Here is a 19,014-nt window from a genome sequence, read left to right as displayed (position 1 = left end):
TATAGGGCACGTGTGCTCGCCAGACAGAGAGAGACATAGAGACAGAAAGCGAGAAATCACCCCCCGGGGGGATGGTCACTCCGCAATCCCTTCTCCTCCGTTCTCCTCTCGGGATCTTAGGCACGCACGCACATGCGCCTGGCGTGAATTTTAAGCCACCGGGTCCAGGATGCGAACCACCGTCGACTACATGGGAGTCCAGCAACATAGCCATTACACTAACTACTGGTCCCTACATTTGTATCTTATAGAAGTAATGGGAAATGCCTCAAGAAATACCAAGCCTGATCATAATTATTATGTATTTCTGACTTGGTACTTTTGGGTATGTTTTGTTTGTTTGCTTAGTTTTTGTTTTATTAATTCTGAGCTTTTATGGAGGTCTCAATAATGATGAAAATTGTGGGACACTACAAGTTCATTGATCTATCAGTTTTTTGTCACCTTTAATTTTTTTCTTTTTAATTTGCCAGGGGTCACATATGTTTGTTGGAGAGAAATAGAGAGAAGGAAAGTAAGAATGCTCTCCCTCCTTCCCCCATTGGAGGATAGTCACGCTGCAATCCCTTCTCCTCCATTTCTCTTCTTCTTCTGTTAGGATTTTGGGCATGCACACATATGCACCTGGCATATTTTTCAAGCTGCTGGGTCCTGGATTTAAACTGTGTGGTCATCTATACTGAATCCAGCTGCCTTAAGCACCATAGCAGACCTGATCAATCAGTTTTCATCCTGCTTCTAAGTCATAGAACCAAAGTGCTCACATCAATGTTCTCTGATTTAAGCCAAATAAAGGAAGACATACTAGGTTTTAAAATTCTATCATATAACAAAATACGAGAATCACTCTGTCCATGACATTGCATCAGGTACAATAAAAAGAGAAGTCCTAAAAGTCTGTCCTTAGGCTGGACACAGAGAGAAGGGACAAGGAGCCTGGGCATGGAATGGAAGAACCAAAACCAAAACCAAAACCAAAACATAACGAGGAGGTTGAATTGTAGAACTATAAAATGACTAGGAGTGAAGAGGTTGTGATGAAAGATGGCTAGGATGAGATAGTCCCTAAAGTGGCAAAAAGGATATGCTGTTCTACCACTCCATTTTATTTAAAAGGAGACTGCAGTCCAATTTCTTGGGGGTTTTAGATCAAAAGAGGTCTTATGTGACTTAGACTATCTTCTTAGTTTTCTTCTTGAAGTCCTCAGCTGAATTCAAGTCAGGCAAAAGTGGGTATCTGTATAGGTGTCCCCTAATCTACATAAACCCCCGAGTTTATTTCTATTTGAAGCTGTCGATCCGCCAATCTTGAAATATTATTATAGGATATATTTTTGCATTATGAATGCCAGTGTAACTCATTTTAACAAGGTGGTCTTCAGCTTAAGAGTTGGTAAGGTGGATTGCCATGAATATATTCAAACTGTTGAGATTCAACTATTTTCATAACTGAAGCAAGGTACAAATTTAAAGAATGATCAGTGTTGTAAGAAAATAGTAAAGTCATGAAAAAAATGAAGAAAGATATTAAAAATGGTTATTTTTAATGCAGATATTTTGAAAAGATATAATGCAATGAACAGATCATGATGCAGGGAAAGGGCAAGGCATGGATGCAGGGAATATCAAATGCATGCTGGGATACCATAAACAGGAAAAGACAGAACAAGTAAACACCTGTAAGCAGTGTTGCCTTAGATCTCATTATCTCATCTATAAGCATAGCTATGTATATTTATGTGTGCATCATGGGAATGAATCTCCTCAAATGATTGCATCTAACCAATATCCTTAAAGAAATATTTGGTTCTAAGTGTTTTTCTTATTTTGATATTTACTATAAAACTCTCTCTTTTTTCTTTTTCTTTTCTTTTTATACTTCTCAACTACTGCTCTCCCCATTGTTTTATGTTTTCATAAAATTCAAAACAATTTTTGTTGTTTTAATCATGCACTGTTAATAGTTGGCCAAAGTCAATAGAAAAATGTGGTTTATGGACCTGAGGGAAGGCATTATTTTGGTCATTGATTTTATTTCCTAAACTGAACTGGTGTGGTTTTGTGTATTTCAACATCCTAGAATCAACCAAGCAAAAGCATTTCACATCTCACGGTCTAGTGAATATGTTTGCTTTAGTTGGGCTGATCTTATGTATAAAGGCTAGGATTGGGTGACTCTGATATAAAGAGAACAAGGGACCAAGGGATGAACAGGATGTTCAGATAAATGACTTAGGTGAATCTGGAAATGTCATTGAACATCTGTTCTTCTGCTTTTTGTTTTTTCTTCATTTGAAAAGTAATACATGTGAATTATTTTAAGAATGAAAATTAATAAAAATGTAAATAAGGACATTAAAAATACAAATTGCATGTCATACATAACATTTGTTTGGATATTTATATGTTATATATAGATGTATAAATGTGTATATTTATATATATATACATATATATACACACATATATATATTTATACAAATGTACAAATAGAAAGCATGCAAACAGAATGACCAGACAACCACTTATGAATTTGTAAAGTGTTAGAAAATTTCAACCTACAGAAAGTTAAAAAGTCTTTTTCTTTCTCATTTTCCCCAAATGTAATTTCTATAAAATAGTTTTGTACAGGGAAGAAAAAAAATCTATTAACAGCTGCATTTTTAAAAGGGTATGCACATCTCTAGATTCTTAATTCCTCTGTCCCCACTCTTTTTCTCCCCCCTCTCTAGCTATCTCTTTCTGTTTCTGTCTTTATCTATATCTTCATTGCTCTCTTTATCTCTATTTTTATTACGAAATATAGTATGTAATTTTTTAATAGTATAACACTATTGTACACTTTGTTCTTTTTTTTCCCCCCCTTAATTTTTACTACAGGGCATGTGTACTTGCCAGAGAGAGACAGGCTGAAAGAGAGAGAGAGGGAAAGTGAAAAATCACCTCCCATAGGTGAAGGCCACAACGTAATCCCTTCTCTGCTCTCCTTTTGGGATTTGGGGCATGCATGCACAAGTGTCCAGTGTGTTTCTCAAGCTACTGAGTCTGTGAACCTAGGTCCTGAATTTCGTAATTGGCCATGTGGGATCCAGCCACTTTAATCATGACACTGCCGGCTGGCCCACATTTGTTCTTTCAAAAAACTTACATGTTTGGGACCAGCAGAAGGTGTAATGATTATGTCATTGGACACCCACATAGTTGACTGCAGTTTGAATTTTGGACTCTGTGGTTTAAAAATTCACGCTGGGTATGCGTGCATGCATTTCAAAAATCCAGGAGGAGAATGGAGGAGAAGGAATTGCGGCATGACCATCTCCCATGGGGGGTGATTTCTCGCTTTCTGTCTCTCTGCGGGTGACTGCACATGCTCTAATAGAAAAAGTCTTTCTAAAAGAAAATAACAACTACAAAAACATATATTTTACAGATCTTTTCATGTTAACTTTTGTAGATCTGACATGTTTAAGGGGTCATCAATATTCTACTGAATGGTTATGGTGATTCTTTTCTGATGAGGAAAACAACTTTGATTTCAGAGTTCTCCCTGCCCATTACAAAAAACTATAATGAACAATGAACATTTTTGTACATAAACCTTGGCAAACTTTTGCAAATATATAAGCCATAAATTCCTACTAGTGGAATGAGAATCATAGACATTCTAAAATATGGATCAGTATTTATAAATTATATCCTATTTTACGAAAATTTGCATTCTTAAAAACCTGTGTGAGACTGTTCATATTTTCCATTTGTCAGAAATGATCTTGTAAACAAGGATGAGAATCCAGCTTAATTTTTTCTGGTACCAAAATAATTAAATTATTTAACTTCAGAATGTACTTTTCTGTGGGACCAGCAGTTAGCATAATGTAGCTGACCACGGTTCGAGTCCCGGACTCGGTGACTTAAACTCACGCCAGGCACGTGTGCATGTGTGCCCAAGATCCCTAGAGGAGAAGGGATTGTGGCGTGGCCATCCCCCCCTGTGGAGTGATTGCTCGCTTTCTATTTCTCTGTCTCTGCCTCTCTCTGTCTTTCTGGTGAGCGCATGAGTCCTACAACAGCAACAAAAAACCTCTCCAAAAAAAAAAAAAAAAGAGTGTACTTTCCTGTCTACTCTCCACCAAATTATTTTTCCTTTCCAATGTTATTCATTTTTACAAATGTATTTTTAAAATTCTTATTTGTTTGTTTTTATTGCCAGAGGATATGTGCACTTACCAGAGAGAAAGAGTGAGGGGAAAAAACACCTCCCCCAGTAGGATGTGGTCATATCACAATTCTTCCTCCATTTCTCCATCCCATTAGCATATGGGGGAGGGGGAATGCAGATGTATGTGATGTTTTTTTCATGTTGTCAGGCCTGGAACTTGAACCATGGTTGGCCATGTGGGATCCATGTGCATAGCACTTAACTATAGAATGGGTAACAGGGCCATCCCCTTTTCAATGTTTTTCTATTTTCATATAAATTTAAATGTTCTTTCAAGTTTCAAGAACTCTAGATTCTTTATATTGCAGTTGCATAAATTTTATGTTTATTTAGGAAGAATTAATATTTTTTAACATTGACATTTTTACCTCGAAAATGGTTTTATGTCTTTAGTTGAACTGATCTTATGCCATAAATGCTAGGACTGGGTGACTCTTAATTTGATCTTTTAAAATATCTTTTTGTAGTTTCAGCATGTTCTTCACACAGGCTCTACACATGTTATTAAGTTTATACCTAGATAGTTTATCTTTTGGGTACTATTATGAATTAAATTTTCACTTAATTTTTGAACCTGTATTGCCTATGCATGATGAATTTGCAGAATTTATCTTACTACATTCTTTTCTTTCCAAAATTTTAGTTGATTCTTGAGATTTCTAGACACACAATTATATGAAAATAATGGTGGAAGATTTATTTTTGGTAAGCCAAGATTATGTGTTTGTATAATTAATGCTAATTATAGATAATTATAGATATGGGTTTATCATTAGAAGAGATTGTAAATTTTTGCCATTCCAATCACATATATTCAGATTTTTTCTCACAATATTTGGGCTCAATTTTTCTTTAAAAAAGAAATACAGATTTTTAAATAGGGAAATTAAATCTTGTTTCTAAGCATGTAAAAGAAAATATTGTTCTCTGTTGTTATTGCTAGCATTCATATAAGCAGTGACTATCATAAATTTGTGGTAATAATAGTTGTAAAGATTTATCGAACCAAACACATAACCAACATTTTTTTTCTCTGTGTCTGACACCCTAAGTGTTTCACATGGCTCATTTTATCGAATTCTTATTTCCACATAGAGTTACTTTTATGAATCTTTCCACTTTACAGATGAGGAAACAGTGGCATGGCTTCTTTAGCAATCTGCCCAGGGTACATGGGTAGCAGGTGGTCAAGCTAGGCTTCTCAGCTAGCATCTGACTGCAGTATTACACTTTATGACTTTCCAGGGCACTCCTCCCTTCCATGGAGACATGATCTACTTCCCAATCTATGCTTTTGCCTCTTGTTTCTTGTAGTGTTGTCAGACTCCCCCTGGACCAACACCTCTGGAACTTGCAAGGGCAGATGCTTTGAACTTGAAGAGATTGGACCTCCTGATTGTCGGTGTGACAACTTGTGTAAGAGCTATAGCAGTTGCTGCCATGACTTTGATGAGCTCTGTTTAAAGACAGGTATGAACTTTTGAGTCATCTCTAGCCTGAATCGGATGACTTAGCAGATTCCTTGCTTCTGTACACCCTAGAGTTCCTACCTTGCTTTTGGCGTATTCAAACTGTGGGTTTTAGTTTATTTCCTGAATGATTATGAATTGTATGATGAGCACACCTTCTATAAATGACTATTGTTTCCAACAAAGGTCCAGCCAAAAGAAGTTCTTTGCCGCTGTAAAGTTATATGCTGGTTTTGGAAGTGTTTGTGGCCAGGATTTTTTTCATTTTTATTATTTCTATCTTTTCCTGTCAGTTCTCACATTTATAAAGTATTTCTTTTAAATTAATATTTTTCCCTGCCTGACTGGCTTCTGGGATTTATTTTATTTCATCTTATAGTGATGTGACGTGTGGCCTACCCTGATGTCATCTTCTGTTCAAGAGGAAAATTATCATGGAATTCTGTTTGGGCTCTTGTGCTATGGGTATCTCTAAAACCTTTTCCTAACATCTCTTGAGTTTTTTTTTCTTCTTTTTTTTTAGAGAGGTTTTTGCTATAGGATGCATGTGCTTGCCAGAGAGACAGAGAAAAACAGAGCAACAGAAAGAAGAGAAATCACCCCACAGAAGGGGTGGCCATGCTGGAATCCCTTCTCCTCCATATCCTCTCAGGATTTTGGGCACACATGAACATGCACCCACAGTGAATTCTAAGCTGTGGAATCTGGGACTTGAACCATGGTTCACTATGTAGGAATCCAATAATGTAACCAGTACACCACATGCTGGTCCCTCTTGAGTTTCTTTACATTTCCTCTGTATTGGAGCAGTTATTAGAATGCATAGGCTTCTGAATAAATGCACCTGAATTGAGTAAAAACCACTCAGGTGACTCTTACCATTTTTCTTGCTCTGTTTTCAAAGCCCAATATTTTAGAATGGGATTTTTGAGATACCCTGTAACCTCTGGGAAAAACCACACTCAAATTTTCTAAGACAACAATCAGTCCTATTTTTAATACTACTAGAAGCAGGTCCACAGATCCTTTGACAAGTTATTACTTGTTTTTGGACTTTTATGTTCTTAGTTATTACTTATTTCTGGACTTTTATTCTTAACTCATAATTCATTGCTATTAGCCTGATCTTTCTAGTATCATTAGAAACATTATTCGTTTTTACTTAAGCAATAGCCTTTGGTTTATATGAGAACTAACACCAATTCCCTTTGCTAATTCTGATTTTTTTTTTCCTGAAAATAAGAAGAGCTTCATTAGGCTACTTTTTGCCCATTTTTCTAAACATTCAGCCACATTTTTTTTTCCTCTTTAGCTTTCCTTTGGAACTTCTCCCAGGTTCCTTAGTTGTGAATCTGCAAACTTAATTGCCAAGACTCTTGTAAACTGAATATATGGATGAAACAGATGTTTCAACAATGTTTTTTGGTTCTAAAACATTATTTCAAGTCAGTAGTCTGTGTTTGCTTGGCACTGAGGAATTGACTACCTTGAGTATCTTGTCCCTGACACATCATCTCAACCTTCCGAATTCCTTGCTCAGTTTAATGTGCCCCCCGACTCTAGCTTAGCCCTCTTTAAATGTAGTTCATGCCTTTTCCTTCATATTTAATAAAGATGAAATAACAATAACAACATTTTGTAAAGTAGTTTGTTTCCTCATGTACAAAGAAAGCAAATGCAGAATGGGGAAGAATTAAACATTAAATAATAATAAAAGGTTGAAGAATACCAGTTTCTGAGGTTACTATGCTGATGCAAGCACTGTCTAGAAGCAAGCAAAGTGTTTCAGCATAAATTCTGACTACTTATTGTGTATAAGCATTTATTATTAAGTATATGTATGTGTATATTTATATGAGGGGGTCTTCAAAAAGTTTATGGAGGGTCCAAATGGTGGTATGGTGGTCAAATATGATATTCTGTGAGGCTGAGCCGCATTGGGAGGATTTTAGGTGTGCATCCAGAGACCTCCCTGAGTATACCAGGCATGTACATACCCATGATCCATGGCTGGTTGAGGTTGAGGATGGATTGTGGCTTGGAGCCCTGTTGGAGGTGTTTCTTTGTTTCTCACTCATGGCAGAAAAGTTTATGGAAAATTTATATTTATATTATGAAAAAAATTATTCATAGATTTCAAAATTTTTTACACAAATACAAGCTCATACTATAATTTCATTTTTTCACAAACTTTCTGCGGTCCCCATCTACAAGTGTGTGTGCATATATGCCTGTGTGTGGGGGAGTATCTCTATTTTTCAACCTTTATAGACATCATCCTTTTTAATGGCCACATGACATTCCATTGACTAGTCACACCAAATTCATTGAAAAACTAGTCAACATTTATATTTCCTAAAGTTTTGCAATTATGAATGATAAATCAATACTATTCATGCATGTTCATATATCTATTTTCCTTATGATAAATTCCTTGGAATGGGATTTTGGGATCAAAGTGTATGTGCATTTTTGAAAATTTATATATATATATATTACAAAATTATATTTCTTTCTTTTTTTAAGTTTTTTTCCCCCATAGGGTGAATATGCTCACCAGAAAGCGAGAGAGACCAAGAGAGAAAGTGAGAAATCACCCACTGGGAGAATGGCCACACGACAATCTCTTCTCCATTCTCCTCTTGGAATTTTGGACATGCATGCACTTGTACCCAGTGTGATTTTCCAGCCACCAGGTCCAGGGCTTGAATTGTGATTGACCATGTGTGAGTCCAGTGCTGAACCACTATGCTATCTACTGGCCCCACAAAACTGTATTTCTATCAAAGGGCACAAAAGCCTCTCATCACTTCCTTGTTAGCATTAAATACTCGAATTTAAAATGATTTTTTAAAAAAATCTAATAGTTGATCTCCTTTTTATTTTCCAATATGGTTGTATTTTCTTTTTTCTTTATTTCCGTGTTTACTCTGACCCTCACTTTGTAGCTCAATCCAAATCTGCATTTCTTTTATTTCATTCTTTCTCAAAATCAAAACTTCTTCAATAAATGTAAATATAATAATGATGTCATTTTGTAAATAAAGGGATTTTCTCATAGAATTATTGATAGTTAATCTTGGTAGACTATTACTAAAGTGCTGTCTTGCTTTCTAAAATAACTGCTTTCCACTTAAGACATATATTAAGAGATGAAGACTTGAATTGTCCATGTCTTCTCTAACTCACACCACCTTCTTTGATCATTTCACCTCCAATAGTGCTCCCATCCCACCTTGTTACTCCCTGTCAGTGCCATCTGTTATTTCTTTTGCAAAACTTAGGATGAAATCTTTACATTCTTGTGGTCTGTAGTTCCCAGTTGAATTGCATGTTTCATTAAGATAGGGGCCTTACCTTGTTCTCCACAATAACCCCTGCACCAAGAACCTGAAGCATGGTATAAATATTTACTAAATAAATGAATTAACTATAAAATTCTCAAAAAAAACCCCAAACCACTCCTGTAGTTAGAGTCATGTTTTATTTCCATGGCTATTTCTAATTAGATTTAATAAATATTCATCAAACCCTGAGCATGCTCCAGGCACAGGCTCATAGTCTGACTGACATTGGAAATAGAATGACAGGGAATTTTTTTTTTCCTGTCATGGAACTTACAGTCTAGTAGATTTAAAAAAAATTATACAAAAAAATATAGCATTCTCTTTACAATGAAAATATAACTTTTGTGAATCTGTCTTCCTGGAGGAGTTGAGCCCTCTGAAGCGAGTATGCTTAGATGAAGTCTCTATCCCACCTACTGGTCTAGCAAGCAGGGACTCTTACCTCTCATTGTAGGTAAGGCTTCCTGTTGGCCAATGGTTGGAATTGTGAGGGTGTAATGCCCCTTTTACTTTTCATATATCTTTAAGACTTTAACTACCAAGTGCCTCTTACTAGAGGCCATTTGTAGATGCATTATCATCTATATTTAAATCAAACTGATTAAAGTTAAGTAAAACCCTGTCTAAAAACAAAGGGCCAAGCTCAAGAGACTATCCCTACAATGATAGATGTCCCTATAACTAACCTTCAATACTATACATTTTGGGGGGTGCTTTAGGATGATTCTAGAATGATAGGGATTCTTGTTTGCCATGTAGGGTTCCATTTTCTCAAAGCAGCTCAATTGTATTGGGTGGTCAGAAAATTCATGACACATTTCTGTATAGAAGAATACAAAAAATACTACATCATGACTTTCCTGAAGACCTAATATTTTGACTTTGTTCTCTGACCCGAAAAGTTAGAAAGTCTCCCTATCTGTAAGTTCTTCAAATATCATCTAGATCTTAGGCCAACTCAGATTTCACAAGCACATTAAACAATGTGGGATTTTAGCTCTTTTTGCTAGAAACCCTGGGAAACAACTGTGGCCTCTTTCATTCGGTTTATGTGCAGCAGTGAAAGTGTTGTACTGTGATGGTTGCAGCTCGTGGCTGGGAGTGTACGAAGGACAGATGTGGAGAAGTAAGGAATGACGAAAATGCCTGTCACTGCTCCGAGGACTGCTTGGCCAGGGGAGACTGCTGTACTAACTACCACGTGGTTTGCAAAGGTACATGTATTGGGATTGGCTTGTACTTTAAAAGAATCAAAACGGGAGATGGTCCAAGAGATCCTGGATGTTATAAATGCTAAACCTTAAATATGTGTTTGAGAGGAGGGAAGGAGTTGTACTTTTTAAATTTCCCATGCTTCCTTCTTAGTTTGACTACCTGCATTTTACTGATCTGAAATAACAAGGAAATAAATCCAAATTCCATAAGTAGAGAGAACCAAAATAATTTCTTTCTTTCTTTTCTTTTCTTTTTTTTCTTAAAGAGATTTTTGCTATAGAATGCATGTGCTCGCTGGAGAGACAGAGACAGAGAGAAACTGACATTGGAAATAGAATGACAGGGAATTTTTTTTTTCCTGTCATGGAACTTACAGTCTAGTAGATTTAAAAAAAATTATACAAAAAAATATAGCATTCTCTTTACAATGAAAATATAACTTTTGTGAATCTGTCTTCCTGGAGGAGTTGAGCCCTCTGAAGCGAGTATGCTTAGATGAAGTCTCTATCCCACCTACTGGTCTAGCAAGCAGGGACTCTTACCTCTCATTGTAGGTAAGGCTTCCTGTTGGCCAATGGTTGGAATTGTGAGGGTGTAATGCCCCTTTTACTTTTCATATATCTTTAAGACTTTAACTACCAAGTGCCTCTTACTAGAGGCCATTTGTAGATGCATTATCATCTATATTTAAATCAAACTGATTAAAGTTAAGTAAAACCCTGTCTAAAAACAAAGGGCCAAGCTCAAGAGACTATCCCTACAATGATAGATGTCCCTATAACTAACCTTCAATACTATACATTTTGGGGGGTGCTTTAGGATGATTCTAGAATGATAGGGATTCTTGTTTGCCATGTAGGGTTCCATTTTCTCAAAGCAGCTCAATTGTATTGGGTGGTCAGAAAATTCATGACACATTTCTGTATAGAAGAATACAAAAAATACTACATCATGACTTTCCTGAAGACCTAATATTTTGACTTTGTTCTCTGACCCGAAAAGTTAGAAAGTCTCCCTATCTGTAAGTTCTTCAAATATCATCTAGATCTAGGCCAACTCAGATTTCACAAGCACATTAAACAATGTGGGATTTTAGCTCTTTTTGCTAGAAACCCTGGGAAACAACTGTGGCCTCTTTCATTCGGTTTATGTGCAGCAGTGAAAGTGTTGTACTGTGATGGTTGCAGCTCGTGGCTGGGAGTGTACGAAGGACAGATGTGGAGAAGTAAGGAATGACGAAAATGCCTGTCACTGCTCCGAGGACTGCTTGGCCAGGGGAGACTGCTGTACTAACTACCACGTGGTTTGCAAAGGTACATGTATTGGGATTGGCTTGTACTTTAAAAGAATCAAAACGGGAGATGGTCCAAGAGATCCTGGATGTTATAAATGCTAAACCTTAAATATGTGTTTGAGAGGAGGGAAGGAGTTGTACTTTTTAAATTTCCCATGCTTCCTTCTTAGTTTGACTACCTGCATTTTACTGATCTGAAATAACAAGGAAATAAATCCAAATTCCATAAGTAGAGAGAACCAAAATAATTTCTTTCTTTCTTTTCTTTTCTTTTTTTTCTTAAAGAGATTTTTGCTATAGAATGCATGTGCTCGCTGGAGAGACAGAGACAGAGAGAAAATGAGAAATCACCACCTGGGGGGTGGTCATGCCACAATCCCTTCTCTGTTCTCTTGGGATTTGGGGTCACGCCTATACACATGTCTGGTCTGTTTAAGCTGCTGGGTCTGGGACATGAACCGTAGTTGGTCACGTGGGAACCCAGTGCCTTAACCACTATGCAACCTGCTGGCCCCAGTGTAGAGATTTCTAAACTTCCTGTCCTAGTTTTAGGTTAGCAGTCCTAGAGGCAGAGCCTGAGATAGAGATTGGTACATGTAGGTTTATGCTGTGCAGGAAAACCATGCAAAGGACCAAGGAAAATAGAGGGATGTCAGTCAGGCTCTGAAAAGCAAATCCCAGACTTCCTACTTTTGAGATAGGGGACATGGTTTTGTGCCCAGTGTATATAAGCTGTTCACTGAGGCACTGGCAGCAGCTCGGCAAGGGAGGTACTAGCTTGAAAGGGGATTAGAACACCAATAGTCTGTTATGCCACAAAGATACACATGTACATGTATTGACTTTGTATAGTTAATTGGAAAACACAATTTTCTTCTTTCTTTTTTTTTTTTTGAGAGTTTTTTTGCTATAGGGCGTGTACACTTGCCATAAAGACAGAGAGAGACAGAGAGAAAGTAAGAAATCACCCCCAGGGTGATGACCATGCCGCAATCCCTTCTCCTCCATTCTGCTCTTGGAATCTTGAGCATGCATGCACACGTGCCCGGTGTGAGTTTAAGTCACGTGAGTTAAGTCCAGGACTTGAACCGTGGTCGACTACATGGGAATCCAGTGATATAGCCATTATGCCAACTTCTGGTCTCAAACACAATTTTATTCTAATAATTAATAATAACCAATAATAATGACAAAATATGCAATATGTATTTCCTGTCTTTAGGAATTTTAGTTGCCATGCCACCCATTTATAGAAGTTAATGAAAAGACTGAACAAAAATCTTTATTTATAGTCATGTTTCAGTTTTAAAGTTCTTAAATGGAATAGTTAAGAGTTTCTCTTAAAAGATTTCAGAGACATGGCACGTTAGTTCTGAAACATCTGATGTGTTTAGTTGTTGCAAGAGGTGCTATATTAGTGAATTTGGAAAGGTTTACCTATTCAAATAGTTACTATAATTGTTGAAAAAACATAAAATTAATCTAGAATTTATTTCTTCTTTCTTTTCTGTTTTCCTGTGTAATAAGTGTACAAATAAGTCACAAAGGTTATTAGAAGAAAATGAAAAGATGAAAAGTTGGAGGACATTGAATTTTCAAACATTGCTTTTGCTAGTTTAAAATTCTAGTTCCAGTGCTTTTGAGAGTCCTTGTCCACTCTGGGCTATGACATGTGTGGTAAAGCTTCATTATTTTAAGGAACTCTTTTTGACCGATACTCTACTTGGGTGCTGTTTTCCCAAAGTGTTGGTCATCCATTTTTCTTCTGTTCAAGACACATCTTTTGTCTCTGAACAACTTAAGATACTCTTTTTGATAATTTTCACTTTTGCCAAAAAAAGCCTCATTTTTAATCTGAGTTCTTTTCTGATCTCTATCCTTGATAGAAATAAATAAGGAAAAACTTAAGTTTATGCTCTTAGATCTTAGAGAAAGATGAGATCTTTCTAATCTCTCTATCGCAATCTTCCATCTGTTATACCTGCATATTCTAAGCCTCTTCTTCCATCCAAAGGTACGTTGTGTCATGCTATCTATGACTGAGAGAGATCTTCAGTGGTGGAGAAGAGTGTTCCATCTAATAACCAAACAGTTTATTTCTGGAGGGATATAAACATGAAATTTTGTTCACTGACACCACTGTTATTATTATTATTTTTTTTAAATCTACAAACCATTTAGACTCGGAAAGCTTGAATAAACACCACTTGACATTATTAAATCTTAGCTTTCCCACCATCTATGGGTGGACTTTGTAAGCCAAATCAGACACAAGACTTTAAGTTAGAATTTTTTTAAAGATGATGTCCTATAAGCCTGTATCAAACAGAACAACTGCCTTAAAATTGTATTCTTTGAGTGCTTTAATAATTAATCTCTCTCTCTTTTTTCCTTTAAATTTGCTATAGGGTATATGCACTCTTTAGAGAGAAATGGGAGGAAGGAGAAAAGTAAAAAAGAAAGGGAAAATGAGAAAATTCTCTCCTCAAACACCTGGGGAGATGGCCATGCTGCAATTCCTTCTTCTCCTTACTCCTCTTTTAATTTGGGGCATGCCTGTGTGATTTTCAAGACGATGGGGGGCCAGGACTCATACCATGCAATCAGCCATAAGTGATCTAGCCACATTAATTCCTGGCTGCTCTCCAACTCCCATAATTACTTTCAACTGTAAATTTACCTATTTTTTTCTTTTAGGAGAGTCACATTGGGTAGATGATGACTGTGAGGAAATAAAGGCCCCGGAATGTCCTGCAGGGTAAGTGTATTATAAGAATATATAAAGTTTTATATATTAGTGGGTAAAATATCACAGGAAATGGATGAGTAAATGATTAGAAAAAACATAAAATTGAAGACCTTTCGTACAGGAAAACTTATGAATACTTAGTAGTGATTCATGAGTCAAAAGTCAGAAAGGGAACCTTAAAGAAGCAATAGTTGATTTTTTTCAAATTTTTCCTGTTACTTCTGCATATATTGGAATCTGAATATCCCCTTTATTCCACTTTAGCTAAAGATTTTACAGAGTGCATGTGAGTGTCACTGAAGGAAGCAGTTATGGTACTGACTTAATTTTTTTTTTCTCCCCATGGAGTTCCACTATTGCCCTTTCTTTCTTTCTTTCTCTCCCTTCCTCCCTCCCTCCCTTCCTTCCTTCCTTCCTTCCTTCCTTCCTTCCTTCCTTCCTTCCTTCCTCTTTCTTTCTTTCTAGGAGTGTGTGGGGTAGGAAGGTGAAATAGAAACTTTAAAAAAATATCTTCCAAGATGGTAACACCTATCAGATGCTACAGAACCTTGAGGGACCACTGAAGCGCTGCTTTTCTGGGATACAGCCAGCCTTGAGTGACACCCCACAGCTCAAATGCAACCAGCATTAGGCCCTTATTATGCCTTCCAGGAAACTGTTGAAAATTCACAGACCCTTACAATGCTTGGCAGAAAATATATTTTCAACAAATGTGGTTTTATTAATGTGTTTGTTTGTTAAATACAGTTTTGTTTTAGGAAGCACAGCCTGAGAGGCAAAATTGAAGTATTTAGATGTCTATGTATTTTTTTTCTCCTTTTTAACTTTTATGAGTCATTTTACCTTGTTTGGACTTGTAGAATTTGTGGCAATAATTTCTATTTACAATATGTTTGATTGTTTTTGAGAAAAAAGTAGAGTGTGTGATAGAAACCCTGTTAAAGAATAATACTAGGTTATCAGAAAAGTCATGGCATTATGTTTTTTCTATGCAATAATGCTTCATGACTTTCCCAGTGACCCAACAGTAATGACAATACTGAACCCTGATGTATTGTTCTAAGTGCTTTATGTGACTTATTTAAAATGTCTCATTTTAAAAAATCATGTCTTATTTATTATGTAACTTCAAATGAACTCACATCTATACTTGCTTAATTAGCTTCAGATTGTTAGAATTTAGTACATACTTTAGCATTCTCAAGTCTGATTGAACAACAGTCTCTAGATCAGCAGTTCTCAACCTTCTTGACACCATGGATTAGGCTCATGGAAGATAATCCCTCCATAGACGGGGTAGTGTAGGGGCAGGGATGGTCCTGGGATGACCTAAGTGCACCACATTCACCATGCATCCCATTTACACCACTACCACACTGCAATATACAATGAAACAATCACATAACAGTAGAGTTGGTGCTCCTATGAGAATCCAATACTGCTACTGGTCTGACAGGAGATGGAGCTCAGGAAGCAATGCAAGCAATGGGGAGTGACTGCAAACACAAATGAAGACTCGCTTGGTTGCCTACCACCCACCTGCCATGGTGGGAGGATGTTGGCAATAGGCCATGGACCATCCTTGACTGATGCCTGGGGGTCAGAAACCCTGCTTTATAGTGTAACGAATGGTCATTTCATCAGATCTTGCCTTGAGTAGATGGATAGTCTAATCCTTTCTTGATGTACTTTTAGAGTTCTGAAATTTAACTTATTTTTGAAATTATTTTATATTAAACATAGACAATTATTTTGTCAGTGCTTAGATCTGGGGATAAGAGTACTACAGCTGTTAATCTCACATTCACTCTTCATTAATGCATCTGATAAGTATATATTGAAGCCGTATTATAGGTCCCCAAAATGGAAAGATCAATAAAACACTAACTATTCTTTGAAACAAGTAAAGAAGAGAAACTTATTAACAGATCATTACAATAATGTAAAATGGTGTACATATAAATGATCAAAGAGGTGCAAGTCAGGGAACCAGCAGATGGCATAATGGTTATATTGCTGGGCTCCCATGTAGTCAACTGTGGTTTGAGTCCTGGACCCCAGTGGCTTGAAACTCATGCCTGGCACATGTGCATGCATGCCCAAAATCCCAAGAGGAGAATGGAGGAGAAGGGGTTACAGCATGGCTATATCAGCGTGGGAGATGATTTCTTGCTTTTTGTCTATCTCTATCTCTCCTCCATTGAGTGCACACACCCTATAGCAAAAATCTCTCTTTTAAAAAAAAAAGGAGGTACAAATCAGTATCGTAAAGAAAATCAGAAGCATGAACAACTAACATTATAGAAGAGGGGACTTTGAGCTGGGTTTTATTTTTTATTTTATTTTAAAAATTAAATTAAACATTTTAAAATTTGCCAGAGAGACAGAGACATAGAAAGAGAAATTGAGGAAGAAGCACCGCTACCTCCCCTTTTCTCCTCAGGTCATTGTCACATCACAATCCATCCTTCTCTATTTCTCCCTCCTTTGGAGATTTTGGGCATACACACACTTGTGCCTGGCATGTTTTTCCAAGCCACTGATACTCACATGATGTGGCTGACCATGTAGGATCTAATATCCTTAACTGGATGGGTGTATGTGCTAGATTTTAACAAATGAATAACAATTTTCCTATGGCAAACTGGGAAAATACACATTCTAGGCAATTATAGGTTTTTTACTTATTATTATTATTTTAAATTTGCTATAGGGCACATGTGCTTGCTGGAGAGAGTTGGGGGTGTAGGGGAGGTGGGAGTCAGAAAGCACTCTCAAAGAAGGATGACCACAATGCTGTCACTTCTCCTCCATTTTCTTCCTAGGATTGGACATGCAGGTACACATGCCCAGTATGCCCTTCAAGCCATGGGATCCAGGACTTGAGTTGTGCCTTAACCACTGTGTCATCTAGCTGGCCCTATTTTTAAAAATATTAAATATAATCTTGTTTGTAAGGTGAAAGGAAATGGAGGAAGTACAGTAGGGAAAATCTGGAGTCAAGAATCTTGCCTGGCCATATTGTGACCTCAACCATTTAACTCTGGACTGCAGTTGCCTTCAATGTTATGTAGCTGGAAGTTTTGGCCTTCTAGATATCCTTCCTTGAAGTTTCTTCTCGGAGATTATCTATCTCGATTGAGAATGACTATACGCAATGGAAATTCTGTGACAATAATTTCTTTAAAGCTTAATGTGTTACTGTTTAGGTTTGTTCGTCCTCCATTAATCATCTTCTCAGTGGATGGCTTCCGTGCATCATATATGAAGAAAGGGAGCAAAGTCATGCCTAACATAGAAAAACTAAGTAAGTGATTTTCATGCTCCGTGTTCTCATCTGGAATTCAGGATCTCCGCTGTACCCACTCTGCTATGGGTTTCGAAGTAGATGGGTGTATTGTTTGAAATACACAAGGGAAGATAACACATTTGATAGTTTATTAAACAGGTTTTTTTACTTGAAGAGATTCCCATTGATTCTCCTGTTCTAATATCTGGAATCTATTTCCAGGATCATGTGGCACACATTCTCCCTACATGAGGCCTGTGTACCCAACAAAAACCTTCCCTAACTTATACACTTTGGCCACTGTAAGTATGTCTTCAAATGATATCTACTCAAAGGGCTGAGTTCATTCTGGAATGACTTAAAGGGAAGACTTTTAAAATATTTTTCTTAGTGTTCAAAGAAAATCTTTCTGTTTTCCATCTTATCTGCATGACTTGTTCACAGCAATTGCCTTTTATAACTTCGTGGGTGACTGAACTTCATCACAACATTAGAATGGAAAATATTTTTCAGGTGTAGTTCTGTCTGAACACATGCTTTACATGTCTCTCAGATCTATCGTTTATTTTATCAATTTGCCAATAAAAATGTTGACTTTTGGGCTGCTATCTTTAATTTTTTAATTGTCAGAAACTCCAAACTCTACCTCTCTTTTTTTCTTTAAAACATCACTTATCTATTATTTTTATTTGTTTTAGTTGGCTCAGGGGAGAAATAGAGCTTAGGAAAAAAGTGTATTAAAGAGAGAGTCTTCTTTGGAGGCACATGTGTAAATTTCAATATAGGGGTTAACTTATTAAGTAAAAATGATATCATCTTATTAAATTATAATAGTTAAAAATTCACATATTAAATGTGTTCTAGTCATGTTAAGTTTCTCAGATGGCTCTTAATTGGTCCCATAGATATTATTCATGTTTGCTCATAAAGACAGTTTAGGTTTATATATATATGTGTGTGTATATAATATATGTATATTTATATTATATATACATATATATACATATATATAATTTTGGAAATTAAATATTGCTATAAAACCTATGATAGGAAAATTTATGATAGAACTAATAATATGTACAAATTATCATGTTGTTATTTTAACAATAAAATTGCTCTTACACAAAGGGACTATATCCAGAGTCACATGGAATTGTTGGCAATTCAATGTATGATCCTGTATTTGATGCCACTTTCCATCTTCGAGGGAGAGAGAAATTTAATCACCGATGGTGGGGAGGTCAGCCGGTAAGTTTTGCATTTTGTGTGTATGTGTGTGTATAGTGAAACTGAAAAGACAGTAGAAGACAGAGAGATGGAAAGTGAGAAACCTCCACCACCAGGGGCGATGGCCATACTGCAGTCTCTTCTCCATTTTTCTCCTGGGGATGTTGGGCACACGTGCACACATGCCAGACATGGTTTTTAAGCT

At 36.6% G+C, this 19,014-nt stretch overlaps 1 protein-coding gene across 8 annotated transcripts in view; it reads left to right on the top strand.

Moving 5' to 3' along the window:
- Window positions 1–19,014, top strand: part of ENPP2 (ectonucleotide pyrophosphatase/phosphodiesterase 2) — a 123,858-nt gene that overhangs the window by 41,751 nt on the left and 63,093 nt on the right. For 7 of the 8 annotated variants that reach the window (XM_006140055.2, XM_027770050.1, XM_006140054.2 and 4 more), the window contains exons 3-8: window positions 5,534–5,689; window positions 10,124–10,249; window positions 14,242–14,302; window positions 17,503–17,600; window positions 17,805–17,884; window positions 18,711–18,830. In XM_006140055.2, the coding sequence (XP_006140117.1) occupies window positions 5,534–5,689; window positions 10,124–10,249; window positions 14,242–14,302; window positions 17,503–17,600; window positions 17,805–17,884; window positions 18,711–18,830 (641 nt within the window). Of the gene's footprint in view, window positions 1–5,533; window positions 5,690–10,123; window positions 10,250–11,412; window positions 11,564–14,241; window positions 14,303–17,502; window positions 17,601–17,804; window positions 17,885–18,710; window positions 18,831–19,014 lie in introns of those variants that run through there. The other variant, XM_027770071.1, reaches the window with a different exon arrangement.

This window comes from Tupaia chinensis, unplaced genomic scaffold (assembly GCF_000334495.1).
Source record: "Tupaia chinensis unplaced genomic scaffold, TupChi_1.0 Scaffold000017_1, whole genome shotgun sequence".
NCBI classification, from domain to species: Eukaryota; Metazoa; Chordata; class Mammalia; order Scandentia; family Tupaiidae; genus Tupaia; species Tupaia belangeri.
This window is presented reverse-complemented; position numbering and strand designations above follow the sequence as displayed.